Genomic DNA, 23,752 nt, shown 5'->3' on the forward strand with positions numbered 1-23,752 from the left:
GGCTAGCAGACAGCCCGGAAAGGGCTGCAGGAGAGGAGAGGAGAGCCGGCCGGCGGCGCAGCACCACGGGACGAGCGGCCGAAGGGACGAGGAAACGGGCGGCCCTGTCGCACCCCCTTCCTCAGGCTGGAGCGGGACGTTGCTGGCCAGGCCACCAAACGGGCACGTCCGTGGGCGCCACGAGTATGCAGGGCCGGGTGCTTGGGGGGACAGGCAGAGACCTACTATGGGGGCACATTCTACCCAGGTGCTAACCCCTTCCCTGCTCTGAGACAGGGTGATGGAGCTGACTGGCGGGCAATCCCGGAGCAGGCTCAGCTTTCCAGACTGCGCTCAGCGCGCTGTCCGAGCACTGCCCACAGCGGCCATGCTGGGCGTTGCCTGGGTCCAGCAAGCTCTGAACTCGCCACCTGCGAAGGGGACAGATACAAAGGCGCTGGGGCGGGTGGGGTGGGCCGGCAGAGGACAGGAGGGAGGGCCGGGTGCGCTGAGAGGCGGGTCTCAGCGACAGGCAGATGAAGTTACAGGCGGGCACGGAGTCGGAGTGCAATCGGCTGGCACGGATGGGAGAACCCCTTGCATGGCTCCACCCCACAGCTGGGCCGCGGCTGTCCCAGTGCACAGGGGCACCCACCCAGCCCTTCCCAACGGCCTCGTGCCACTCCCTCCGAGCGAGGCTGCTGGCTTTGCGCCGCCAACGCCTGAGCAGGCCCAGCTCTGAGGGCGCCCTCAGCTGCTCTCCCGGGAGAGGCGAGGGACCAGCCGCAGCAGCCAGTCTCTCAGGGTGTGTCCCTCGACGGAGCCATGTAGACGAGTTTACTAGACATCGGGCAATGAAGCTGCGATGTAAATAATCGCCGCTTCATTTACATCACAATGGCCGCCGCGCTGCGCCGATCAGCTGTTTGGCGGCCCAGCGGGGCAGTCGACGAGGGAAGCCTTTGCCCACCGCTCCAGTAAACCTCCTTTCACAAGGCATACCGGAGCGGCCCACAAGGGTTTCCCGTCGACCGCGGCGCATCCGGACTGCCCCGCTGTGCCACCAACAGCTGATCGGCACAGCGCAGTGGCCATTGTGATGTAAATGACGCAGCGATTATTTAAATTGCCGCCTCATTTTCCTACGTCTAGTAAACTCGTCTACATGGCTCCACCGACGGCCCTCAGACAGCTGTGAAACGTGGCCCAGGGGACGGAGCCGACTCGGCTCCCATTCGGCCCCCGGCAGTCGGCTACACAGCCTCTGCTACCCCTCCCCCTGCCCCGACTACTCACCACAGGCTTGGCCGTAGGCATTGGCTTGCACAAAGAGCACGTAGAGCGGCGGGGGCAGGTGCCTGGCTGTCTCGGACTGCTTGTGAGCCTGGTCGAAAGGCATGAAGAGATACTCCTGCACGGGGAGGGAGGCCTGGCGGGACACAAAGCACACCGGACTGCTTGTGAGCCTGGTCGAAAGGCATGAAGAGATACTCCTGCACGGGGAGGGAGGCCTGGCGGGACACAAAGCACACAGGACTGCTTGTGCGCCTGGTCGAAAGGCATGAAGAGATACTCCTGCACGGGGAGGGAGGCCTGGCGGGACACAAAGCACACAGGACTGCCTGTGAGCCTGGTCGAAAGGCATGAAGAGATACTCCTGCACGGGGAGGGAGGCCTGGCGGGACACAAAGCACACAGGGACTGCTTGTGAGCCTGGTCGAAAGGCATGAAGAGATACTCCTGCACGGGGAGGGAGGCCTGGCGGGACACAAAGCACACAGGACTGCTTGTGAGCCTGGTCGAAAGGCATGAAGAGATACTCCTGCACGGGGAGGGAGGCCTGGCGGGACACAAAGCACACAGGGACTGCCTGTGCGCCTGGTCGAAAGGCATGAAGAGATACTCCTGCACGGGGAGGGAGGCCTGGCGGGACACAAAGCACACAGGACTGCCTGTGAGCCTGGTCGAAAGGCATGAAGAGATACTCCTGCACGGGGAGGGAGGCCTGGCGGGACACAAAGCACACAGGACTGCCTGTGCGCCTGGTCGAAAGGCATGAAGAGATACTCCTGCACGGGGAGGGAGGCCTGGCAGGACACAAAGCACACAGGGACTGCCTGTGCGCCTGGTCGAAAGGCATGAAGAGATACTCCTGCACGGGGAGGGAGGCCTGGCGGGACACAAAGCACACAGGACTGCTTGTGAGCCTGGTCGAAAGGCATGAAGAGATACTCCTGCACGGGGAGGGAGGCCTGGCGGGACACAAAGCACACAGGACTGCCTGTGAGCCTGGTCGAAAGGCATGAAGAGATACTCCTGCACGGGGAGGGAGGCCTGGCGGGACACAAAGCACACAGGACTGCCTGTGAGCCTGGTCGAAAGGCATGAAGAGATACTCCTGCACGGGGAGGGAGGCCTGGCGGGACACAAAGCACACAGGGACTGCCTGTGAGCCTGGTCGAAAGGCATGAAGAGATACTCCTGCACGGGGAGGGAGGCCTGGCGGGACACAAAGCACACAGGGACTGCCTGTGAGCCTGGTCGAAAGGCATGAAGAGATACTCCTGCACGGGGAGGGAGGCCTGGCGGGACACAAAGCACACAGGACTGCTTGTGAGCCTGGTCGAAAGGCATGAAGAGATACTCCTGCACGGGGAGGGAGGCCTGGCGGGACACAAAGCACACAGGACTGCTTGTGAGCCTGGTCGAAAGGCATGAAGAGATACTCCTGCACGGGGAGGGAGGCCTGGCGGGACACAAAGCACACAGGACTGCTTGTGCGCCTGGTCGAAAGGCATGAAGAGATACTCCTGCACGGGGAGGGAGGCCTGGCGGGACACAAAGCACACAGGGACTGCCTGTGCGCCTGGTCGAAAGGCATGAAGAGATACTCCTGCACGGGGAGGGAGGCCTGGCGGGACACAAAGCACACAGGGACTGCTTGTGAGCCTGGTCGAAAGGCATGAAGAGATACTCCTGCACGGGGAGGGAGGCCTGGCGGGACACAAAGCACACAGGACTGCCTGTGAGCCTGGTCGAAAGGCATGAAGAGATACTCCTGCACGGGGAGGGAGGCCTGGCGGGACACAAAGCACACAGGACTGCTTGTGCGCCTGGTCGAAAGGCATGAAGAGATACTCCTGCACGGGGAGGGAGGCCTGGCGGGACACAAAGCACACAGGACTGCTTGTGCGCCTGGTCGAAAGGCATGAAGAGATACTCCTGCACGGGGAGGGAGGCCTGGCGGGACACAAAGCACACAGGACTGCTTGTGAGCCTGGTCGAAAGGCATGAAGAGATACTCCTGCACGGGGAGGGAGGCCTGGCGGGACACAAAGCACACAGGACTGCCTGTGCGCCTGGTCGAAACGCATGAAGAGATACTCCTGCACGGGGAGGGAGGCCTGGCGGGACACAAAGCACACAGGACTGCCTGTGCGCCTGGTCGAAAGGCATGAAGAGATACTCCTGCACGGGGAGGGAGGCCTGGCGGGACACAAAGCACACAGGACTGCTTGTGAGCCTGGTCGAAAGGCATGAAGAGATACTCCTGCACGGGGAGGGAGGCCTGGCGGGACACAAAGCACACAGGACTGCTTGTGCGCCTGGTCGAAAGGCATGAAGAGATACTCCTGCACGGGGAGGGAGGCCTGGCGGGACACAAAGCACACAGGGACTGCTTGTGAGCCTGGTCGAAAGGCATGAAGAGATACTCCTGCACGGGGAGGGAGGCCTGGCGGGACACAAAGCACACAGGACTGCTTGTGAGCCTGGTCGAAAGGCATGAAGAGATACTCCTGCACGGGGAGGGAGGCCTGGCGGGACACAAAGCACACAGGACTGCCTGTGAGCCTGGTCGAAAGGCATGAAGAGATACTCCTGCACGGGGAGGGAGGCCTGGCGGGACACAAAGCACACAGGACTGCCTGTGCGCCTGGTCGAAAGGCATGAAGAGATACTCCTGCACGGGGAGGGAGGCCTGGCGGGACACAAAGCACACAGGACTGCTTGTGCGCCTGGTCGAAAGGCATGAAGAGATACTCCTGCACGGGGAGGGAGGCCTGGCGGGACACAAAGCACACAGGACTGCTTGTGAGCCTGGTCGAAAGGCATGAAGAGATACTCCTGCACGGGGAGGGAGGCCTGGCGGGACACAAAGCACACAGGACTGCCTGTGAGCCTGGTCGAAAGGCATGAAGAGATACTCCTGCACGGGGAGGGAGGCCTGGCGGGACACAAAGCACACAGGACTGCTTGTGAGCCTGGTCGAAAGGCATGAAGAGATACTCCTGCACGGGGAGGGAGGCCTGGCGGGACACAAAGCACACAGGACTGCCTGTGCGCCTGGTCGAAAGGCATGAAGAGATACTCCTGCACGGGGAGGGAGGCCTGGCGGGACACAAAGCACACAGGACTGCCTGTGCGCCTGGTCGAAAGGCATGAAGAGATACTCCTGCACGGGGAGGGAGGCCTGGCGGGACACAAAGCACACAGGACTGCCTGTGAGCCTGGTCGAAAGGCATGAAGAGATACTCCTGCACGGGGAGGGAGGCCTGGCGGGACACAAAGCACACAGGACTGCCTGTGAGCCTGGTCGAAAGGCATGAAGAGATACTCCTGCACGGGGAGGGAGGCCTGGCGGGACACAAAGCACACAGGACTGCTTGTGAGCCTGGTCGAAAGGCATGAAGAGATACTCCTGCACGGGGAGGGAGGCCTGGCGGGACACAAAGCACACAGGACTGCTTGTGCGCCTGGTCGAAAGGCATGAAGAGATACTCCTGCACGGGGAGGGAGGCCTGGCGGGACACAAAGCACACAGGGACTGCCTGTGCGCCTGGTCGAAAGGCATGAAGAGATACTCCTGCACGGGGAGGGAGGCCTGGCGGGACACAAAGCACACAGGGACTGCTTGTGAGCCTGGTCGAAAGGCATGAAGAGATACTCCTGCACGGGGAGGGAGGCCTGGCGGGACACAAAGCACACAGGACTGCCTGTGCGCCTGGTCGAAAGGCATGAAGAGATACTCCTGCACGGGGAGGGAGGCCTGGCGGGACACAAAGCACACAGGACTGCCTGTGAGCCTGGTCGAAAGGCATGAAGAGATACTCCTGCACGGGGAGGGAGGCCTGGCGGGACACAAAGCACACAGGACTGCTTGTGAGCCTGGTCGAAAGGCATGAAGAGATACTCCTGCACGGGGAGGGAGGCCTGGCGGGACACAAAGCACACAGGACTGCTTGTGAGCCTGGTCGAAAGGCATGAAGAGATACTCCTGCACGGGGAGGGAGGCCTGGCGGGACACAAAGCACACAGGACTGCTTGTGAGCCTGGTCGAAAGGCATGAAGAGATACTCCTGCACGGGGAGGGAGGCCTGGCGGGACACAAAGCACACAGGACTGCTTGTGAGCTTGGTCGAAAGGCATGAAGAGATACTCCTGCACGGGGAGGGAGGCCTGGCGGGACACAAAGCACACAGGACTGCTTGTGCGCCTGGTCGAAAGGCATGAAGAGATACTCCTGCACGGGGAGGGAGGCCTGGCGGGACACAAAGCACACAGGGACTGCCTGTGCGCCTGGTCGAAAGGCATGAAGAGATACTCCTGCACGGGGAGGGAGGCCTGGCGGGACACAAAGCACACAGGACTGCTTGTGAGCCTGGTCGAAAGGCATGAAGAGATACTCCTGCACGGGGAGGGAGGCCTGGCGGGACACAAAGCACACAGGGACTGCCTGTGCGCCTGGTCGAAAGGCATGAAGAGATACTCCTGCACGGGGAGGGAGGCCTGGCGGGACACAAAGCACACAGGACTGCTTGTGCGCCTGGTCGAAAGGCATGAAGAGATACTCCTGCACGGGGAGGGAGGCCTGGCGGGACACAAAGCACACAGGACTGCCTGTGCGCCTGGTCGAAACGCATGAAGAGATACTCCTGCACGGGGAGGGAGGCCTGGCGGGACACAAAGCACACAGGACTGCCTGTGCGCCTGGTCGAAAGGCATGAAGAGATACTCCTGCACGGGGAGGGAGGCCTGGCGGGACACAAAGCACACAGGACTGCTTGTGAGCCTGGTCGAAAGGCATGAAGAGATACTCCTGCACGGGGAGGGAGGCCTGGCGGGACACAAAGCACACAGGACTGCCTGTGAGCCTGGTCGAAAGGCATGAAGAGATACTCCTGCACGGGGAGGGAGGCCTGGCGGGACACAAAGCACACAGGACTGCTTGTGCGCCTGGTCGAAAGGCATGAAGAGATACTCCTGCACGGGGAGGGAGGCCTGGCGGGACACAAAGCACACAGGACTGCTTGTGCGCCTGGTCGAAAGGCATGAAGAGATACTCCTGCACGGGGAGGGAGGCCTGGCGGGACACAAAGCACACAGGGACTGCTTGTGAGCCTGGTCGAAAGGCATGAAGAGATACTCCTGCACGGGGAGGGAGGCCTGGCGGGACACAAAGCACACAGGACTGCTTGTGAGCCTGGTCGAAAGGCATGAAGAGATACTCCTGCACGGGGAGGGAGGCCTGGCGGGACACAAAGCACACAGGACTGCCTGTGAGCCTGGTCGAAAGGCATGAAGAGATACTCCTGCACGGGGAGGGAGGCCTGGCGGGACACAAAGCACACAGGACTGCCTGTGCGCCTGGTCGAAAGGCATGAAGAGATACTCCTGCACGGGGAGGGAGGCCTGGCGGGACACAAAGCACACAGGACTGCCTGTGAGCCTGGTCGAAAGGCATGAAGAGATACTCCTGCACGGGGAGGGAGGCCTGGCGGGACACAAAGCACACAGGGACTGCTTGTGAGCCTGGTCGAAAGGCATGAAGAGATACTCCTGCACGGGGAGGGAGGCCTGGCGGGACACAAAGCACACAGGACTGCTTGTGCGCCTGGTCGAAAGGCATGAAGAGATACTCCTGCACGGGGAGGGAGGCCTGGCGGGACACAAAGCACACAGGACTGCCTGTGAGCCTGGTCGAAAGGCATGAAGAGATACTCCTGCACGGGGAGTGAGGCCTGGCGGGACACAAAGCACACAGGACTGCTTGTGAGCCTGGTCGAAAGGCATGAAGAGATACTCCTGCACGGGGAGGGAGGCCTGGCGGGACACAAAGCACACAGGACTGCCTGTGCGCCTGGTCGAAAGGCATGAAGAGATACTCCTGCACGGGGAGGGAGGCCTGGCGGGACACAAAGCACACAGGACTGCCTGTGAGCCTGGTCGAAAGGCATGAAGAGATACTCCTGCACAGGGAGGGAGGCCTGGCGGGACACAAAGCACACAGGACTGCTTGTGCGCCTGGTCGAAAGGCATGAAGAGATACTCCTGCACGGGGAGGGAGGCCTGGCGGGACACAAAGCACACAGGACTGCTTGTGAGCCTGGTCGAAAGGCATGAAGAGATACTCCTGCACGGGGAGGGAGGCCTGGCGGGACACAAAGCACACAGGACTGCCTGTGAGCCTGGTCGAAAGGCATGAAGAGATACTCCTGCACGGGGAGGGAGGCCTGGCGGGACACAAAGCACACAGGACTGCCTGTGCGCCTGGTCGAAAGGCATGAAGAGATACTCCTGCACGGGGAGGGAGGCCTGGCGGGACACAAAGCACACAGGACTGCCTGTGAGCCTGGTCGAAAGGCATGAAGAGATACTCCTGCACGGGGAGGGAGGCCTGGCGGGACACAAAGCACACAGGGACTGCTTGTGAGCCTGGTCGAAAGGCATGAAGAGATACTCCTGCACGGGGAGGGAGGCCTGGCGGGACACAAAGCACACAGGACTGCTTGTGCGCCTGGTCGAAAGGCATGAAGAGATACTCCTGCACGGGGAGGGAGGCCTGGCGGGACACAAAGCACACAGGACTGCCTGTGAGCCTGGTCGAAAGGCATGAAGAGATACTCCTGCACGGGGAGTGAGGCCTGGCGGGACACAAAGCACACAGGACTGCTTGTGAGCCTGGTCGAAAGGCATGAAGAGATACTCCTGCACGGGGAGGGAGGCCTGGCGGGACACAAAGCACACAGGACTGCCTGTGCGCCTGGTCGAAAGGCATGAAGAGATACTCCTGCACGGGGAGGGAGGCCTGGCGGGACACAAAGCACACAGGACTGCCTGTGAGCCTGGTCGAAAGGCATGAAGAGATACTCCTGCACAGGGAGGGAGGCCTGGCGGGACACAAAGCACACAGGACTGCTTGTGCGCCTGGTCGAAAGGCATGAAGAGATACTCCTGCACGGGGAGGGAGGCCTGGCGGGACACAAAGCACACAGGACTGCTTGTGCGCCTGGTCGAAAGGCATGAAGAGATACTCCTGCACGGGGAGGGAGGCCTGGCGGGACACAAAGCACACAGGACTGCTTGTGCGCCTGGTCGAAAGGCATGAAGAGATACTCCTGCACGGGGAGGGAGGCCTGGCGGGACACAAAGCACACAGGGACTGCTTGTGAGCCTGGTCGAAAGGCATGAAGAGATACTCCTGCACGGGGAGGGAGGCCTGGCGGGACACAAAGCACACAGGACTGCTTGTGAGCCTGGTCGAAAGGCATGAAGAGATACTCCTGCACGGGGAGGGAGGCCTGGCGGGACACAAAGCACACAGGACTGCCTGTGAGCCTGGTCGAAAGGCATGAAGAGATACTCCTGCACGGGGAGGGAGGCCTGGCGGGACACAAAGCACACAGGACTGCCTGTGAGCCTGGTCGAAAGGCATGAAGAGATACTCCTGCACGGGGAGGGAGGCCTGGCGGGACACAAAGCACACAGGACTGCCTGTGCGCCTGGTCGAAAGGCATGAAGAGATACTCCTGCACGGGGAGGGAGGCCTGGCGGGACACAAAGCACACAGGACTGCCTGTGAGCCTGGTCGAAAGGCATGAAGAGATACTCCTGCACGGGGAGGGAGGCCTGGCGGGACACAAAGCACACAGGGACTGCTTGTGAGCCTGGTCGAAAGGCATGAAGAGATACTCCTGCACGGGGAGGGAGGCCTGGCGGGACACAAAGCACACAGGACTGCCTGTGAGCCTGGTCGAAAGGCATGAAGAGATACTCCTGCACGGGGAGTGAGGCCTGGCGGGACACAAAGCACACAGGACTGCTTGTGAGCCTGGTCGAAAGGCATGAAGAGATACTCCTGCACAGGGAGGGAGGCCTGGCGGGACACAAAGCACACAGGACTGCTTGTGCGCCTGGTCGAAAGGCATGAAGAGATACTCCTGCACGGGGAGGGAGGCCTGGCGGGACACAAAGCACACAGGACTGCCTGTGAGCCTGGTCGAAAGGCATGAAGAGATACTCCTGCACGGGGAGTGAGGCCTGGCGGGACACAAAGCACACAGGACTGCTTGTGAGCCTGGTCGAAAGGCATGAAGAGATACTCCTGCACGGGGAGGGAGGCCTGGCGGGACACAAAGCACACAGGACTGCCTGTGCGCCTGGTCGAAAGGCATGAAGAGATACTCCTGCACGGGGAGGGAGGCCTGGCGGGACACAAAGCACACAGGACTGCCTGTGAGCCTGGTCGAAAGGCATGAAGAGATACTCCTGCACGGGGAGGGAGGCCTGGCGGGACACAAAGCACACAGGACTGCCTGTGAGCCTGGTCGAAAGGCATGAAGAGATACTCCTGCACAGGGAGGGAGGCCTGGCGGGACACAAAGCACACAGGACTGCTTGTGCGCCTGGTCGAAAGGCATGAAGAGATACTCCTGCACGGGGAGGGAGGCCTGGCGGGACACAAAGCACACAGGACTGCTTGTGAGCCTGGTCGAAAGGCATGAAGAGATACTCCTGCACGGGGAGGGAGGCCTGGCGGGACACAAAGCACACAGGACTGCCTGTGAGCCTGGTCGAAAGGCATGAAGAGATACTCCTGCACGGGGAGGGAGGCCTGGCGGGACACAAAGCACACAGGACTGCCTGTGCGCCTGGTCGAAAGGCATGAAGAGATACTCCTGCACGGGGAGGGAGGCCTGGCGGGACACAAAGCACACAGGACTGCCTGTGAGCCTGGTCGAAAGGCATGAAGAGATACTCCTGCACGGGGAGGGAGGCCTGGCGGGACACAAAGCACACAGGGACTGCTTGTGAGCCTGGTCGAAAGGCATGAAGAGATACTCCTGCACGGGGAGGGAGGCCTGGCGGGACACAAAGCACACAGGACTGCTTGTGCGCCTGGTCGAAAGGCATGAAGAGATACTCCTGCACGGGGAGGGAGGCCTGGCGGGACACAAAGCACACAGGACTGCCTGTGAGCCTGGTCGAAAGGCATGAAGAGATACTCCTGCACGGGGAGTGAGGCCTGGCGGGACACAAAGCACACAGGACTGCTTGTGAGCCTGGTCGAAAGGCATGAAGAGATACTCCTGCACGGGGAGGGAGGCCTGGCGGGACACAAAGCACACAGGACTGCCTGTGCGCCTGGTCGAAAGGCATGAAGAGATACTCCTGCACGGGGAGGGAGGCCTGGCGGGACACAAAGCACACAGGACTGCCTGTGAGCCTGGTCGAAAGGCATGAAGAGATACTCCTGCACAGGGAGGGAGGCCTGGCGGGACACAAAGCACACAGGACTGCTTGTGCGCCTGGTCGAAAGGCATGAAGAGATACTCCTGCACGGGGAGGGAGGCCTGGCGGGACACAAAGCACACAGGACTGCTTGTGCGCCTGGTCGAAAGGCATGAAGAGATACTCCTGCACGGGGAGGGAGGCCTGGCGGGACACAAAGCACACAGGACTGCTTGTGCGCCTGGTCGAAAGGCATGAAGAGATACTCCTGCACGGGGAGGGAGGCCTGGCGGGACACAAAGCACACAGGACTGCTTGTGAGCCTGGTCGAAAGGCATGAAGAGATACTCCTGCACGGGGAGGGAGGCCTGGCGGGACACAAAGCACACAGGACTGCTTGTGAGCCTGGTCGAAAGGCATGAAGAGATACTCCTGCACGGGGAGGGAGGCCTGGCGGGACACAAAGCACACAGGACTGCCTGTGAGCCTGGTCGAAAGGCATGAAGAGATACTCCTGCACGGGGAGGGAGGCCTGGCGGGACACAAAGCACACAGGACTGCCTGTGAGCCTGGTCGAAAGGCATGAAGAGATACTCCTGCACGGGGAGGGAGGCCTGGCGGGACACAAAGCACACAGGACTGCCTGTGCGCCTGGTCGAAAGGCATGAAGAGATACTCCTGCACGGGGAGGGAGGCCTGGCGGGACACAAAGCACACAGGACTGCCTGTGAGCCTGGTCGAAAGGCATGAAGAGATACTCCTGCACGGGGAGGGAGGCCTGGCGGGACACAAAGCACACAGGGACTGCTTGTGAGCCTGGTCGAAAGGCATGAAGAGATACTCCTGCACGGGGAGGGAGGCCTGGCGGGACACAAAGCACACAGGACTGCCTGTGAGCCTGGTCGAAAGGCATGAAGAGATACTCCTGCACGGGGAGGGAGGCCTGGCGGGACACAAAGCACACAGGACTGCCTGTGAGCCTGGTCGAAAGGCATGAAGAGATACTCCTGCACAGGGAGGGAGGCCTGGCGGGACACAAAGCACACAGGGACTGCCTGTGCGCCTGGTCGAAAGGCATGAAGAGATACTCCTGCACGGGGAGGGAGGCCTGGCGGGACACAAAGCACACAGGACTGCCTGTGAGCCTGGTCGAAAGGCATGAAGAGATACTCCTGCACGGGGAGGGAGGCCTGGCAGGACACAAAGCACACAGGGACTGCCTGTGCGCCTGGTCGAAAGGCATGAAGAGATACTCCTGCACGGGGAGGGAGGCCTGGCGGGACACAAAGCACACAGGACTGCTTGTGAGCCTGGTCGAAAGGCATGAAGAGATACTCCTGCACGGGGAGGGAGGCCTGGCGGGACACAAAGCACACAGGACTGCCTGTGAGCCTGGTCGAAAGGCATGAAGAGATACTCCTGCACGGGGAGGGAGGCCTGGCGGGACACAAAGCACACAGGGACTGCCTGTGAGCCTGGTCGAAAGGCATGAAGAGATACTCCTGCACGGGGAGGGAGGCCTGGCGGGACACAAAGCACACAGGGACTGCCTGTGAGCCTGGTCGAAAGGCATGAAGAGATACTCCTGCACGGGGAGGGAGGCCTGGCGGGACACAAAGCACACAGGACTGCTTGTGAGCCTGGTCGAAAGGCATGAAGAGATACTCCTGCACGGGGAGGGAGGCCTGGCGGGACACAAAGCACACAGGACTGCTTGTGCGCCTGGTCGAAAGGCATGAAGAGATACTCCTGCACGGGGAGGGAGGCCTGGCGGGACACAAAGCACACAGGGACTGCCTGTGCGCCTGGTCGAAAGGCATGAAGAGATACTCCTGCACGGGGAGGGAGGCCTGGCGGGACACAAAGCACACAGGACTGCTTGTGAGCCTGGTCGAAAGGCATGAAGAGATACTCCTGCACGGGGAGGGAGGCCTGGCGGGACACAAAGCACACAGGACTGCTTGTGAGCCTGGTCGAAAGGCATGAAGAGATACTCCTGCACGGGGAGGGAGGCCTGGCGGGACACAAAGCACACAGGACTGCCTGTGCGCCTGGTCGAAAGGCATGAAGAGATACTCCTGCACGGGGAGGGAGGCCTGGCGGGACACAAAGCACACAGGACTGCCTGTGAGCCTGGTCGAAAGGCATGAAGAGATACTCCTGCACGGGGAGGGAGGCCTGGCGGGACACAAAGCACACAGGACTGCCTGTGCGCCTGGTCGAAAGGCATGAAGAGATACTCCTGCACGGGGAGGGAGGCCTGGCGGGACACAAAGCACACAGGACTGCTTGTGAGCCTGGTCGAAAGGCATGAAGAGATACTCCTGCACGGGGAGGGAGGCCTGGCGGGACACAAAGCACACAGGACTGCTTGTGCGCCTGGTCGAAAGGCATGAAGAGATACTCCTGCACGGGGAGGGAGGCCTGGCGGGACACAAAGCACACAGGGACTGCTTGTGAGCCTGGTCGAAAGGCATGAAGAGATACTCCTGCACGGGGAGGGAGGCCTGGCGGGACACAAAGCACACAGGACTGCTTGTGAGCCTGGTCGAAAGGCATGAAGAGATACTCCTGCACGGGGAGGGAGGCCTGGCGGGACACAAAGCACACAGGACTGCCTGTGAGCCTGGTCGAAAGGCATGAAGAGATACTCCTGCACGGGGAGGGAGGCCTGGCGGGACACAAAGCACACAGGGACTGCCTGTGCGCCTGGTCGAAAGGCATGAAGAGATACTCCTGCACGGGGAGGGAGGCCTGGCGGGACACAAAGCACACAGGACTGCTTGTGAGCCTGGTCGAAAGGCATGAAGAGATACTCCTGCACGGGGAGGGAGGCCTGGCGGGACACAAAGCACACAGGACTGCCTGTGAGCCTGGTCGAAAGGCATGAAGAGATACTCCTGCACGGGGAGGGAGGCCTGGCGGGACACAAAGCACACAGGACTGCCTGTGCGCCTGGTCGAAAGGCATGAAGAGATACTCCTGCACGGGGAGGGAGGCCTGGCGGGACACAAAGCACACAGGACTGCTTGTGCGCCTGGTCGAAAGGCATGAAGAGATACTCCTGCACGGGGAGGGAGGCCTGGCGGGACACAAAGCACACAGGACTGCTTGTGAGCCTGGTCGAAAGGCATGAAGAGATACTCCTGCACGGGGAGGGAGGCCTGGCGGGACACAAAGCACACAGGACTGCCTGTGAGCCTGGTCGAAAGGCATGAAGAGATACTCCTGCACGGGGAGGGAGGCCTGGCGGGACACAAAGCACACAGGACTGCTTGTGAGCCTGGTCGAAAGGCATGAAGAGATACTCCTGCACGGGGAGGGAGGCCTGGCGGGACACAAAGCACACAGGACTGCCTGTGCGCCTGGTCGAAAGGCATGAAGAGATACTCCTGCACGGGGAGGGAGGCCTGGCGGGACACAAAGCACACAGGACTGCCTGTGCGCCTGGTCGAAAGGCATGAAGAGATACTCCTGCACGGGGAGGGAGGCCTGGCGGGACACAAAGCACACAGGACTGCCTGTGAGCCTGGTCGAAAGGCATGAAGAGATACTCCTGCACGGGGAGGGAGGCCTGGCGGGACACAAAGCACACAGGACTGCCTGTGAGCCTGGTCGAAAGGCATGAAGAGATACTCCTGCACGGGGAGGGAGGCCTGGCGGGACACAAAGCACACAGGACTGCCTGTGAGCCTGGTCGAAAGGCATGAAGAGATACTCCTGCACGGGGAGGGAGGCCTGGCGGGACACAAAGCACACAGGGACTGCTTGTGAGCCTGGTCGAAAGGCATGAAGAGATACTCCTGCACGGGGAGGGAGGCCTGGCGGGACACAAAGCACACAGGACTGCCTGTGCGCCTGGTCGAAAGGCATGAAGAGATACTCCTGCACGGGGAGGGAGGCCTGGCGGGACACAAAGCACACAGGACTGCCTGTGAGCCTGGTCGAAAGGCATGAAGAGATACTCCTGCACGGGGAGGGAGGCCTGGCGGGACACAAAGCACACAGGACTGCTTGTGCGCCTGGTCGAAAGGCATGAAGAGATACTCCTGCACGGGGAGGGAGGCCTGGCGGGACACAAAGCACACAGGACTGCTTGTGCGCCTGGTCGAAAGGCATGAAGAGATACTCCTGCACGGGGAGGGAGGCCTGGCGGGACACAAAGCACACAGGACTGCCTGTGAGCCTGGTCGAAAGGCATGAAGAGATACTCCTGCACGGGGAGGGAGGCCTGGCGGGACACAAAGCACACAGGACTGCTTGTGAGCCTGGTCGAAAGGCATGAAGAGATACTCCTGCACGGGGAGGGAGGTCTGGCGGGACACAAAGCACACAGGACTGCTTGTGCGCCTGGTCGAAAGGCATGAAGAGATACTCCTGCACGGGGAGGGAGGCCTGGCGGGACACAAAGCACACAGGACTGCCTGTGCGCCTGGTCGAAAGGCATGAAGAGATACTCCTGCACGGGGAGGGAGGCCTGGCGGGACACAAAGCACACAGGACTGCCTGTGCGCCTGGTCGAAAGGCATGAAGAGATACTCCTGCACGGGGAGGGAGGCCTGGCGGGACACAAAGCACACAGGACTGCCTGTGCGCCTGGTCGAAAGGCATGAAGAGATACTCCTGCACGGGGAGGGAGGCCTGGCGGGACACAAAGCACACAGGACTGCCTGTGCGCCTGGTCGAAAGGCATGAAGAGATACTCCTGCACGGGGAGGGAGGCCTGGCGGGACACAAAGCACACAGGACTGCTTGTGAGCCTGGTCGAAAGGCATGAAGAGATACTCCTGCACAGGGAGGGAGGCCTGGCGGGACACAAAGCACACAGGACTGCCTGTGAGCCTGGTCGAAAGGCATGAAGAGATACTCCTGCACGGGGAGGGAGGCCTGGCGGGACACAAAGCACACAGGACTGCTTGTGCGCCTGGTCGAAAGGCATGAAGAGATACTCCTGCACGGGGAGGGAGGCCTGGCGGGACACAAAGCACACAGGACTGCCTGTGAGCCTGGTCGAAAGGCATGAAGAGATACTCCTGCACGGGGAGGGAGGCCTGGCAGGACACAAAGCACACAGGACTGCCTGTGCGCCTGGTCGAAAGGCATGAAGAGATACTCCTGCACGGGGAGGGAGGCCTGGCGGGACACAAAGCACACAGGACTGCTTGTGAGCCTGGTCGAAAGGCATGAAGAGATACTCCTGCACGGGGAGGGAGGCCTGGCGGGACACAAAGCACACAGGACTGCCTGTGCGCCTGGTCGAAAGGCATGAAGAGATACTCCTGCACGGGGAGGGAGGCCTGGCGGGACACAAAGCACACAGGGACTGCTTGTGCGCCGTCCCCATCCAGCCTGTGCGCGAGGCAGCCCTGCAGGCGCCCGTCCCGCTGGGTAGAGGCTCCTTGGGCTGGCATGCACCAGGCGTAACGCGGCTGGCCCAACGGCCCCGCACACAGGGACCCCAGTTCCCTCCCCTGCTCTTCCCAGCCAAGCGAACCACGGGCAAGATCCCTTCCAAGGAGCTGGGTGCCAGCCCTCGGCAGGGCCGCACACGAACAGACTGCCCAGCAAACCTCAAGGAGGATCAGGAAGTGCAGGTGAAGCAGCAGGGGCAGCGCCGTCCCCTCGCTACCCGCGCCCCAGCCCTACGCCACCTCGCTCCCCCAGCTGGGGGCACACCTCGCAGGCAGCCCCTGCCCAGAAGTACCTGCATGATGCTGTTGAGCCGGGGCTGGAGGCTGCTCAGATATTCCCTCTTCACTTCTATCTCCTTCAGGATCTTCTCCTTGCTGGCCAGACACTCCTTGTACTTCTCCGCCAGCCTGCGCCAGAGAAGCTGTTACAGCCCTGCCCCTCGTCCAGAGGGAACCCAGAGGGCCTCACGTCCAAGCCCTGCACTCGTGGCAGGACCAAGCGCAGCGGATCAGACCCACTGCCCCCGTTGGGGCATTTCGAAACCGCAGGGTACGGGGCTCCTGATTCCAGACGGGTCAGCCCAGGGCCTATGCTAATCCCATGGGACCTTGGGAGAAAGGCGGAGCTCATTCACGTCCGAGGGACAGGGCAGACGGCAAGACACGGGGAGCCGGAAAACATGCAGAGTTGGGAAGGGTTCGGAAGCGTCCAAGGCAGCGTGAAACTGGAAGTGCTGGGATCCTGTCAGAGCCAGCTGCCCAAGGCGGGTGGTAGCTGGTCCCTTCTGGCTTAGGAATAAAGACAACGCAGGAGAAGCTACTTGAGAGGCCTGAAGAGCAGGTGTCCCGCTTAGTGACCACCCCAGCAGATTGCGAGTGCTCGTCTACTTCGAAAAGACGCGCCGACGGCCCCTCCCGACTCCCCACACCCGCTCCTGCATCAGCGTCTCCTCACGCTGCTGCTGTGTTGTGCCTCTGTGGAAGAGAACAGCCTTTCACACAGCGCAGAGGGACTTCACATGGCCTAACGAACCCCTCCCACACACACACACACACCCCATTTCTAATTACAAACCAAGGATAATTGCGGCTCAGAAAATGGATCTTGCCCCGGATTATTTCATCAAAATCCAGCAAGCTAGCGTCTGATGAGAGCTGTATTTTGGGTGCCTAATGCTCCCATTCTGTGCTGCACGGGCCCCTTGAGAGGACTACATCTCCCAGGATGCACCGCGGTCTCCCCTCTTGAAGAGGGATGACACTGATCGGCCGAGGAAGTCCTGCGGGGGAGACTGGCGCACAGAAAAGATGGAGGCGTGAGGCAGCCAAACTACAGCCCTGACCGCACCTCGCAGGAGCATTTCGGAATCAAATCAGTTCAGCTTTTGAGCATTCAGCCCTTCCCCCCAAACAAGCTGAGATTTCCCACAGAACGATCTTTTTGTGAAAACCGTTGCTTGTGGGGAAACCCCCTTTTCCACAGGGAACCAGTTTCAACAGACAGGCTTTCAGACACGGAGCTGCAGAGGCCAGCAGGCAACTCCACCAGGCCAGACTTACACAGGGCCCCTACACAGGTACAGCTCTGTCAGGGCGTAAGTATCGCACGCTGGCTCTCGCGGAGGGCGCTCCTCTGGCAGGACGCTCCTCCCGAGGCCACCGGACGGAGGAATGGTTCAGGGCCGGGCTGGCCGAGGCACTGGTAAGGACGGCCTTTGGAACGCAGCAGCCCACGGAGAATTGCTGGCTCTCGGCTCCACCCTGTGGTGCATTTCATGTGTGCAACCAAGCACCAGTCATCCCTTTGCTGCATGATCAGCCGCACCAAAAGGGCCACGGCCATTCCCCTCTAGTACAGGATCACGTGTGGGTTCCACAGCCAGACTCCTGGGCGCTGAGACTCACGTGCACAGCTGAGCAAGCTACACGCCGCCACTCTGCTGCACGGCTGGCCCGCTCCTCCTTGCGTTGGAACTAAACGTTTGGTTCTTTTTATATTTGTATTTTAGGGTTAATCACGTAGCAACGCATGGTGACATACTAGCACATTAATATGTTATTAAACTAAGCCCTTTAGTAAGATGGATAGATAGACAGATTGTTTTAAAGTTTAGGAAGTCAAGAGACAGGATCTCATACTGTGTCTATGCCAATAAGATTAGAGGAGTGTTGAAGGCCCGAGCCTTCAGTGTGAATTCTTGTAATTAGAAAATTTAGCAAGGCAATTTACCACGCTGTTCACTTTTGTTCAACATAAAACTCTGCTGTTTGTAACTTTGTGAAAGACTGTTTGTATGAATAAGATACGGTGTTGTCACGCTATTGGATTGTGAAGGGAGCAGCCAGGTCACTGCTGCACCCATGGGGGGGGTGTTCGCCCCAAAAGTGGTACAAAGGGGCCATGTGAGGGGTGAAACAAAAGCTACTGTCTTCTGATTGTGTATGTGCTCTTCATAGATCTGTGTAATGTCTGGGTGTGGAGTTAGGGGTCTGTACTCTGTGTGGAGACTGGCCATCTCTTTGAATGGGCTTGAGTAATAGGCTAGGAATGTTTGCCCATGGACATGCTAATGAGCGAAGCTCTTGGGAACAATGGGTCTCTGAAGGCCAAAGACACACCTGGCCACTGGCCATGTGACTCCCTCCAGCTTGGAAGGAGCCAGGAAGGAGGGATAAACAGGCCATGTGGCCGACTCCATGTTGAATTCAGATCTGCTTCTGACCCCAGATGCGGCCTCGCAGGGATTCATGAGCCAGGAAGACCTGTGGACCCATCCTGACTTAGGATGTGCAACAAGGACTTTTAAACCAGCAGCTGTAACATCTCTGCTAGAGCCTGCATTGAGAACTGGGAGATTCGATGCATGTAACGTATGATACTTTAACAACCTCACTCTCGGGCTTTTCTTTATTGTAAGAATAAACCTTTAGATGTTAGATGCTCAAGGATTGGCTCAGCATGATTTGTGGGTAAGGTCCAGAGGGTAAATTGACCAGGGATCTGTGGCTGATTTCTTGGAACCGGACAGAACTTGTTCGGGGTAGGTGAGATTGGGTTCTAAGACCCCCCACTGGTGTATGAGGCCCAGTGCCATCTGGGGCACGGATATTGCTGGGGTGTCGGAGGGGTTTTGCTCGTGAGGTTTCAGGCAGGCAGCTGAAGCGCTCTGTGGCCTGGAAAGGTCCAGTCAGGGGCTGTAAGGAGCCCCGAGTTTGAGCAATTTGCCCTGAGTGGACGCCCTCAGCTGTGCCCAGACCCGGCCCGGTCCGTCACAGGCGTAGAGGTCATTGTTAGAGCCAAATGGTCAAGAGAGAAGGGGGAGAATGCGGGGTGAAGACAAGCTGTAAAACACAGACTGCGAAGAGACATATCCGCATCAGAGAAACGATCAGTATGTACCCCCAGTCAAGAACTGATCAGATTGGCAGACTGACAGCTCTAAAGGTGAAGGCATCCCTAAAAACAACTGATTAACAATCCACGACAGGATGAGCCTCTTGGAGATGTTTTGGGACATCAACAGGATAACAGTAACCGGTCACAGGCTGACACAGCGAAATCCATAGAGGGGAGGGTTATAAAAGCAGGGTGCCTGCTATGGAACTTTGGGTTCGTCTTGCCACCAACTCTAGGAGCATCGGCTCACGACCGCCAAAGGCCCTGCTCCCCCTGCGATCGATCTAACTGGCCACTAGGTCGATCCAGACTCTGGAGCGGTAACTAGAACATCGCCTGGCGGGACCGTTGTGTGCATGGTGTCTGTACGCGAGGGACTGGACAGCATGTACAACTCTTGCATTCTCGATCAGCGCGGCGTGCCGCCTTCTCCTCATAAGAGATCCCGCGCGCGTTTAAGCTGAACACCTGCTGCGAGAACCAACTGCTAGAGTCACTAAGTCGAGCTGCCCAAATCAATGACATCATCGCTCTATCCCTCATAATATAACCCCTGCCTTGGAATCGCTGCTCCTCTGGGACGAGACCCGGGTCAGCCACACGAGGGTAGGCTCCAGGGACGAGAAACAGGGTCGAGCCCCTGCTGGGATAAACCAGAATCTACCGTATGGTAGAAACCACTCAGAGGGGCCACCTGTGTGTCCGGGGCTCTACCGTTTGTCGTTTTGTCCCTAACTGAAACTGACCAGCCTCTCCGCACTGCCACCGTGGCGCTAGGTTCATTTACTGCCGACAAGGGAAACAAAGAGCAAGTCCCTGGACTGTGCGTATGAGCTGGCAAACCCTGGGTCCAGGCAGAGACAGGACCGATCTGACTGGTGGCCACGTGGCCCTGGACTGTGACGTATGAGCTGGCAAACCCTGGGTCCAGGCAGAGACAGGACCGATCTGACTGGTGGCCACGTGGCCTTGGACTGTGACGTATGAGCTGGCAAACACTGGGTCCAGGCAGAGACAGGACCGATCTGACCGGTGGCCACGTGGCCCTGGACTGTGTCCTATGAGCCGGCAAACACTGGGTCCAGGCAGAGACAGGACCGATCTGACTGGTGGCCACGTGGCCCTGGACTGTGACGTATGAGCTGGCAAACCCTGGGTCCAGGCAGAGACAGGTCTGACTGGTGGCCACATGGCCCTGGACTGTGACGTATGAGCCAGTAAATGCCGGGTCCAGGGAGAGACAAGACCGATCTGACTGGTGGCCACATGACCCTGGACTGTGACGTACGTGCCGGTAAATGCTGGGTACAGGCCGAGACAGGACCGATCTGACTGGATAAATTAATGGATTGGATAAATGGACGGTAAGATGGATAGAAAGCTGGCTAGAAGACCGGGCCAGCGGGTAGTGATCAATGGCTCGATGTCAGGATGGCGATTGGTTTCTAGCGGAGTGCCCCAAGGTTTGGTTCTAGGACCGGTCTTGTTCAATATCTTTATTAATGACCTGGATGAGGGGATGGATTGCACCCTCAGCAAGTTTGTGGATGACACTAAACTAGGGGGAGAGGTAGATACGCTTAAGGGCAGAGATAGGGTCCAGAGTGACTTAGACAGATTGGAGGATTGGGCCACAAGAAATCTGATGAGGTTCAACAAGGACAAGTGCAGAGTCCTGCCCTTGGGACGGAAGAATCCCAAGCATTGGTACAGGCTGGGGACCGACTGGCTAAGTAGCAGTTCTGCAGAAAAAGACCTGGGGGTTACAGTGGATGAGAAGCTGGAGATGAGTCAACAGGGCGCCCTTGTAGCCAAGAAGGCTAATGGCATATTAGGATGCATTAGGAGGAGCATTGCCAGCTGATCCAGAGGTGTCATTATTCCCCTTCATTCGGCTCTGGTGAGGTCACATCTGGAGTAGTGTGTCCTGTTCTGGGCCCCCCACTAAAAAAAAGATGTAGATGCATTGGAGAGGGTCCAGCGGAGGGCGACCAAAATGATAAGGGGGCTGGAGCACATGACTTATGAGGAGAGGCTGAGGGACTTGGGTCTGTTTAGTCTGCAGAAGCGAAGAGCGAGGGGGGATTTGAGAGCAGCCTTCAACTTCCTGCAGGGAGGTTCCAAAGAGGCTGGAGAGAGGCTGTTCTCAGTAGTGACAGATGGCAGAACAAGGAGCAATGGTCTCAAGTTGTGGTGGGAGAGGTCCAGGTTGGATATTAGGAAAAACTATTTCCCTAGGCGGGTGGGGAAGCGCTGGGCTGGGTTCCCTAGGGAAGTAGTGGAGTCTCCATCCCTAGAGGTGTTTAAGTCTCAGCTTGACAAAGCCCTGGCCGGGTTGATCTAGTTGGGATTGGTCCTGCCTAGGGCAAGGGGCTGGACTCAGTGACCTTCTGAGGTCTCTTCCAGCTCTATGGTTCTATGATTCTATGACCAATGGCTACGTGGCCCTAGGGTTTTATGTACACGTCGGCAAACACTGGGTCCAGGCAGAAACAGGACCGATCTGACTGGTGGCCATGTGGCCCTGGACTGTGACGTATGAGCCGGCAAACCCTGGGTCCAGGCAGAGACAGGACCGATCTGACCGGTGGCCACGTGGCCCTGGACTGTGACGTATGAGCCGGCAAACCCTGGGTCCAGGCAGAGACAGGACCAATCTGACCGGTGGCCACGTGGCCCTGGACTGTGACGTATAAGCCGGCAAACACTGGGTCCAGGCAGAGACAGGACCAATCTGACCGGTGGCCACGTGGCCCTGGACTGTGACCTATGAGCCGGCAAACACTGGGTCCAGGCAGAGACAGGACCGATCTGACCGGTGGCCACGTGGCCCTGGACTGTGACCTATGAGCCGGCAAACACTGGGTCCAGGCAGAGACAGGACCGATCTGACCGGTGGCCACGTGGCCCTGGACTGTGACCTATGAGCCGGCAAACACTGGGTCCAGGCAGAGACAGGACCGATCTGACCGGTGGCCACGTGGCCCTGGACTGTGACGTATGAGCTGGCAAACCCTGGGTCCAGGCAGAGACAGGACCGATCTGACCGGTGGCCACGTGGCCTGCTGCTCACCTTTTGCGCTGCTCCAGCTCCCAGTCAAGGCGGGCCAGGGTCTGCTGGTGGGGCTCGTTGAGGGTGATGTTGGGCTTGCTGATTTCTGGAGGAGCCTCTTTGTAAAACTCATCCACGCTCACGAGCTCAATCTCCTCGTGCTTTGACCTGCAGAGACGGAGGAGGGATGAGGCTGGGAAGCCACGTGCAGGGCTGGGCCATCACGGGACATAAGCTGCCAAATGAGGAGACCTGCTGGCCACAGAAATTAGAGGCTCCACTGGGCTCCGGGTTCGTGTCTGAACTGGGCCAGTCCCTTCCTGGGTGCCCAGCCCAGGGACAGACTCGCCTTGCAGCAGCGCAGACGTGACTATGAAAGGCGCAGCCTCTGGACTAGCACCGCTGAGGCAGCGGAGAGACTCGTGTCAGAAGCTGCTCCCAAGAAAACTGCCTTAGACCAGCACATTCCTACCAAAACCTTCCCAGTCTTTATCCCGACTCTCCCCTGCCCGCCAGTCTCCCGCTCGCCCCAGGAACCTCCCGGACACCCAGAGCCCATGCCAGATTCACAGGGCTCGCGTGATCCTTCAGCGACTGGAACTAGGCTCTCCTTGCGACTCGAGGAATCGGACCCTCCCTAAGCCCCCTTGAGTACTCACTTAAACTCCAGGCATTTGGTGATCTCCTTCTGCAGATGCATCACCTCGTAGAGTAGGTTCTGGAGCTGCAGGTGATAGGCGTCTACCTTCTGCTTTGCCTGAAAGAACGTCAGCGGGGAGCATGAAAACCTCAGTGCAGATGAAGCCAAAAAGAAGAGCAACCAGGGATGGGAAATCCCAGTTAAAAGTCCACCAGTTCAATGGAACGTTTAACCGGCTAATCATGATCCCATGCAATGCGCAGGGGCTGCTGTGACGGGCCGGTCGCCCCGGGAAGCATGCCGGCAACACCACACCCCTCAGAGCAGATGGCAAGAGATCAAGGCTGCCAGCCAGAGAAGGCAGATTTTCGGGAATGGTGAAACCCAGGAGATTCAGGGACACTGGCTGGCACCCCACCCCCAGCCTGTGCACAATGGCCTTGTGGGGCGACCAGGAGGTGCCAGGTGAGAATCGAATCAAACTGGTGCCGCGTTTTCATTCATTGTGGCTATTACAGTGTCGGCAGCCGAGTTTCCCAGGAAGCCTCTGCTCCATAGACCTGTGGCTGGAACCCTGTGTGGACTCGGGTAGGCCCCTCCCAGCCAGGGGGCGGTCCTTTCAATCGCTGGCCTCACGGTACCTCATGGGTCTGATCTCGCCCCTTCTTCAGCCGAATATGAGCCAGACGGTTGAGTTTCTTCAGGGTCATGAAGTGCATGCAGCTCTGGATCCGCCGCTCTTCGATGGCAGCTGCCTGAGAGGG

The 23,752-nt window shown here is 59.5% G+C and overlaps 1 protein-coding gene across 3 annotated transcripts in view; it reads right to left on the reverse strand.

Moving 5' to 3' along the window:
- Window positions 1–23,752, reverse strand: part of THOC5 (THO complex subunit 5) — a 46,289-nt gene that overhangs the window by 19,656 nt on the left and 2,881 nt on the right. For all 3 annotated transcript variants that reach the window (XM_075897911.2, XM_089775186.1, XM_075897910.2), the window contains 5 exons: window positions 23,630–23,743; window positions 23,008–23,105; window positions 22,370–22,516; window positions 16,193–16,307; window positions 1,276–1,408 (listed from right to left, as the gene is read on the reverse strand). In XM_075897911.2, the coding sequence (XP_075754026.2) occupies window positions 1,276–1,408; window positions 16,193–16,307; window positions 22,370–22,516; window positions 23,008–23,105; window positions 23,630–23,743 (607 nt within the window). The remainder of the gene's footprint in view (window positions 1–1,275; window positions 1,409–16,192; window positions 16,308–22,369; window positions 22,517–23,007; window positions 23,106–23,629; window positions 23,744–23,752) is intronic.

This window comes from Pelodiscus sinensis, chromosome Z (assembly GCF_052426305.1).
Source record: "Pelodiscus sinensis isolate ZL-2025 chromosome Z, ASM5242630v1, whole genome shotgun sequence".
NCBI classification, from domain to species: domain Eukaryota; kingdom Metazoa; phylum Chordata; order Testudines; family Trionychidae; genus Pelodiscus; species Pelodiscus sinensis.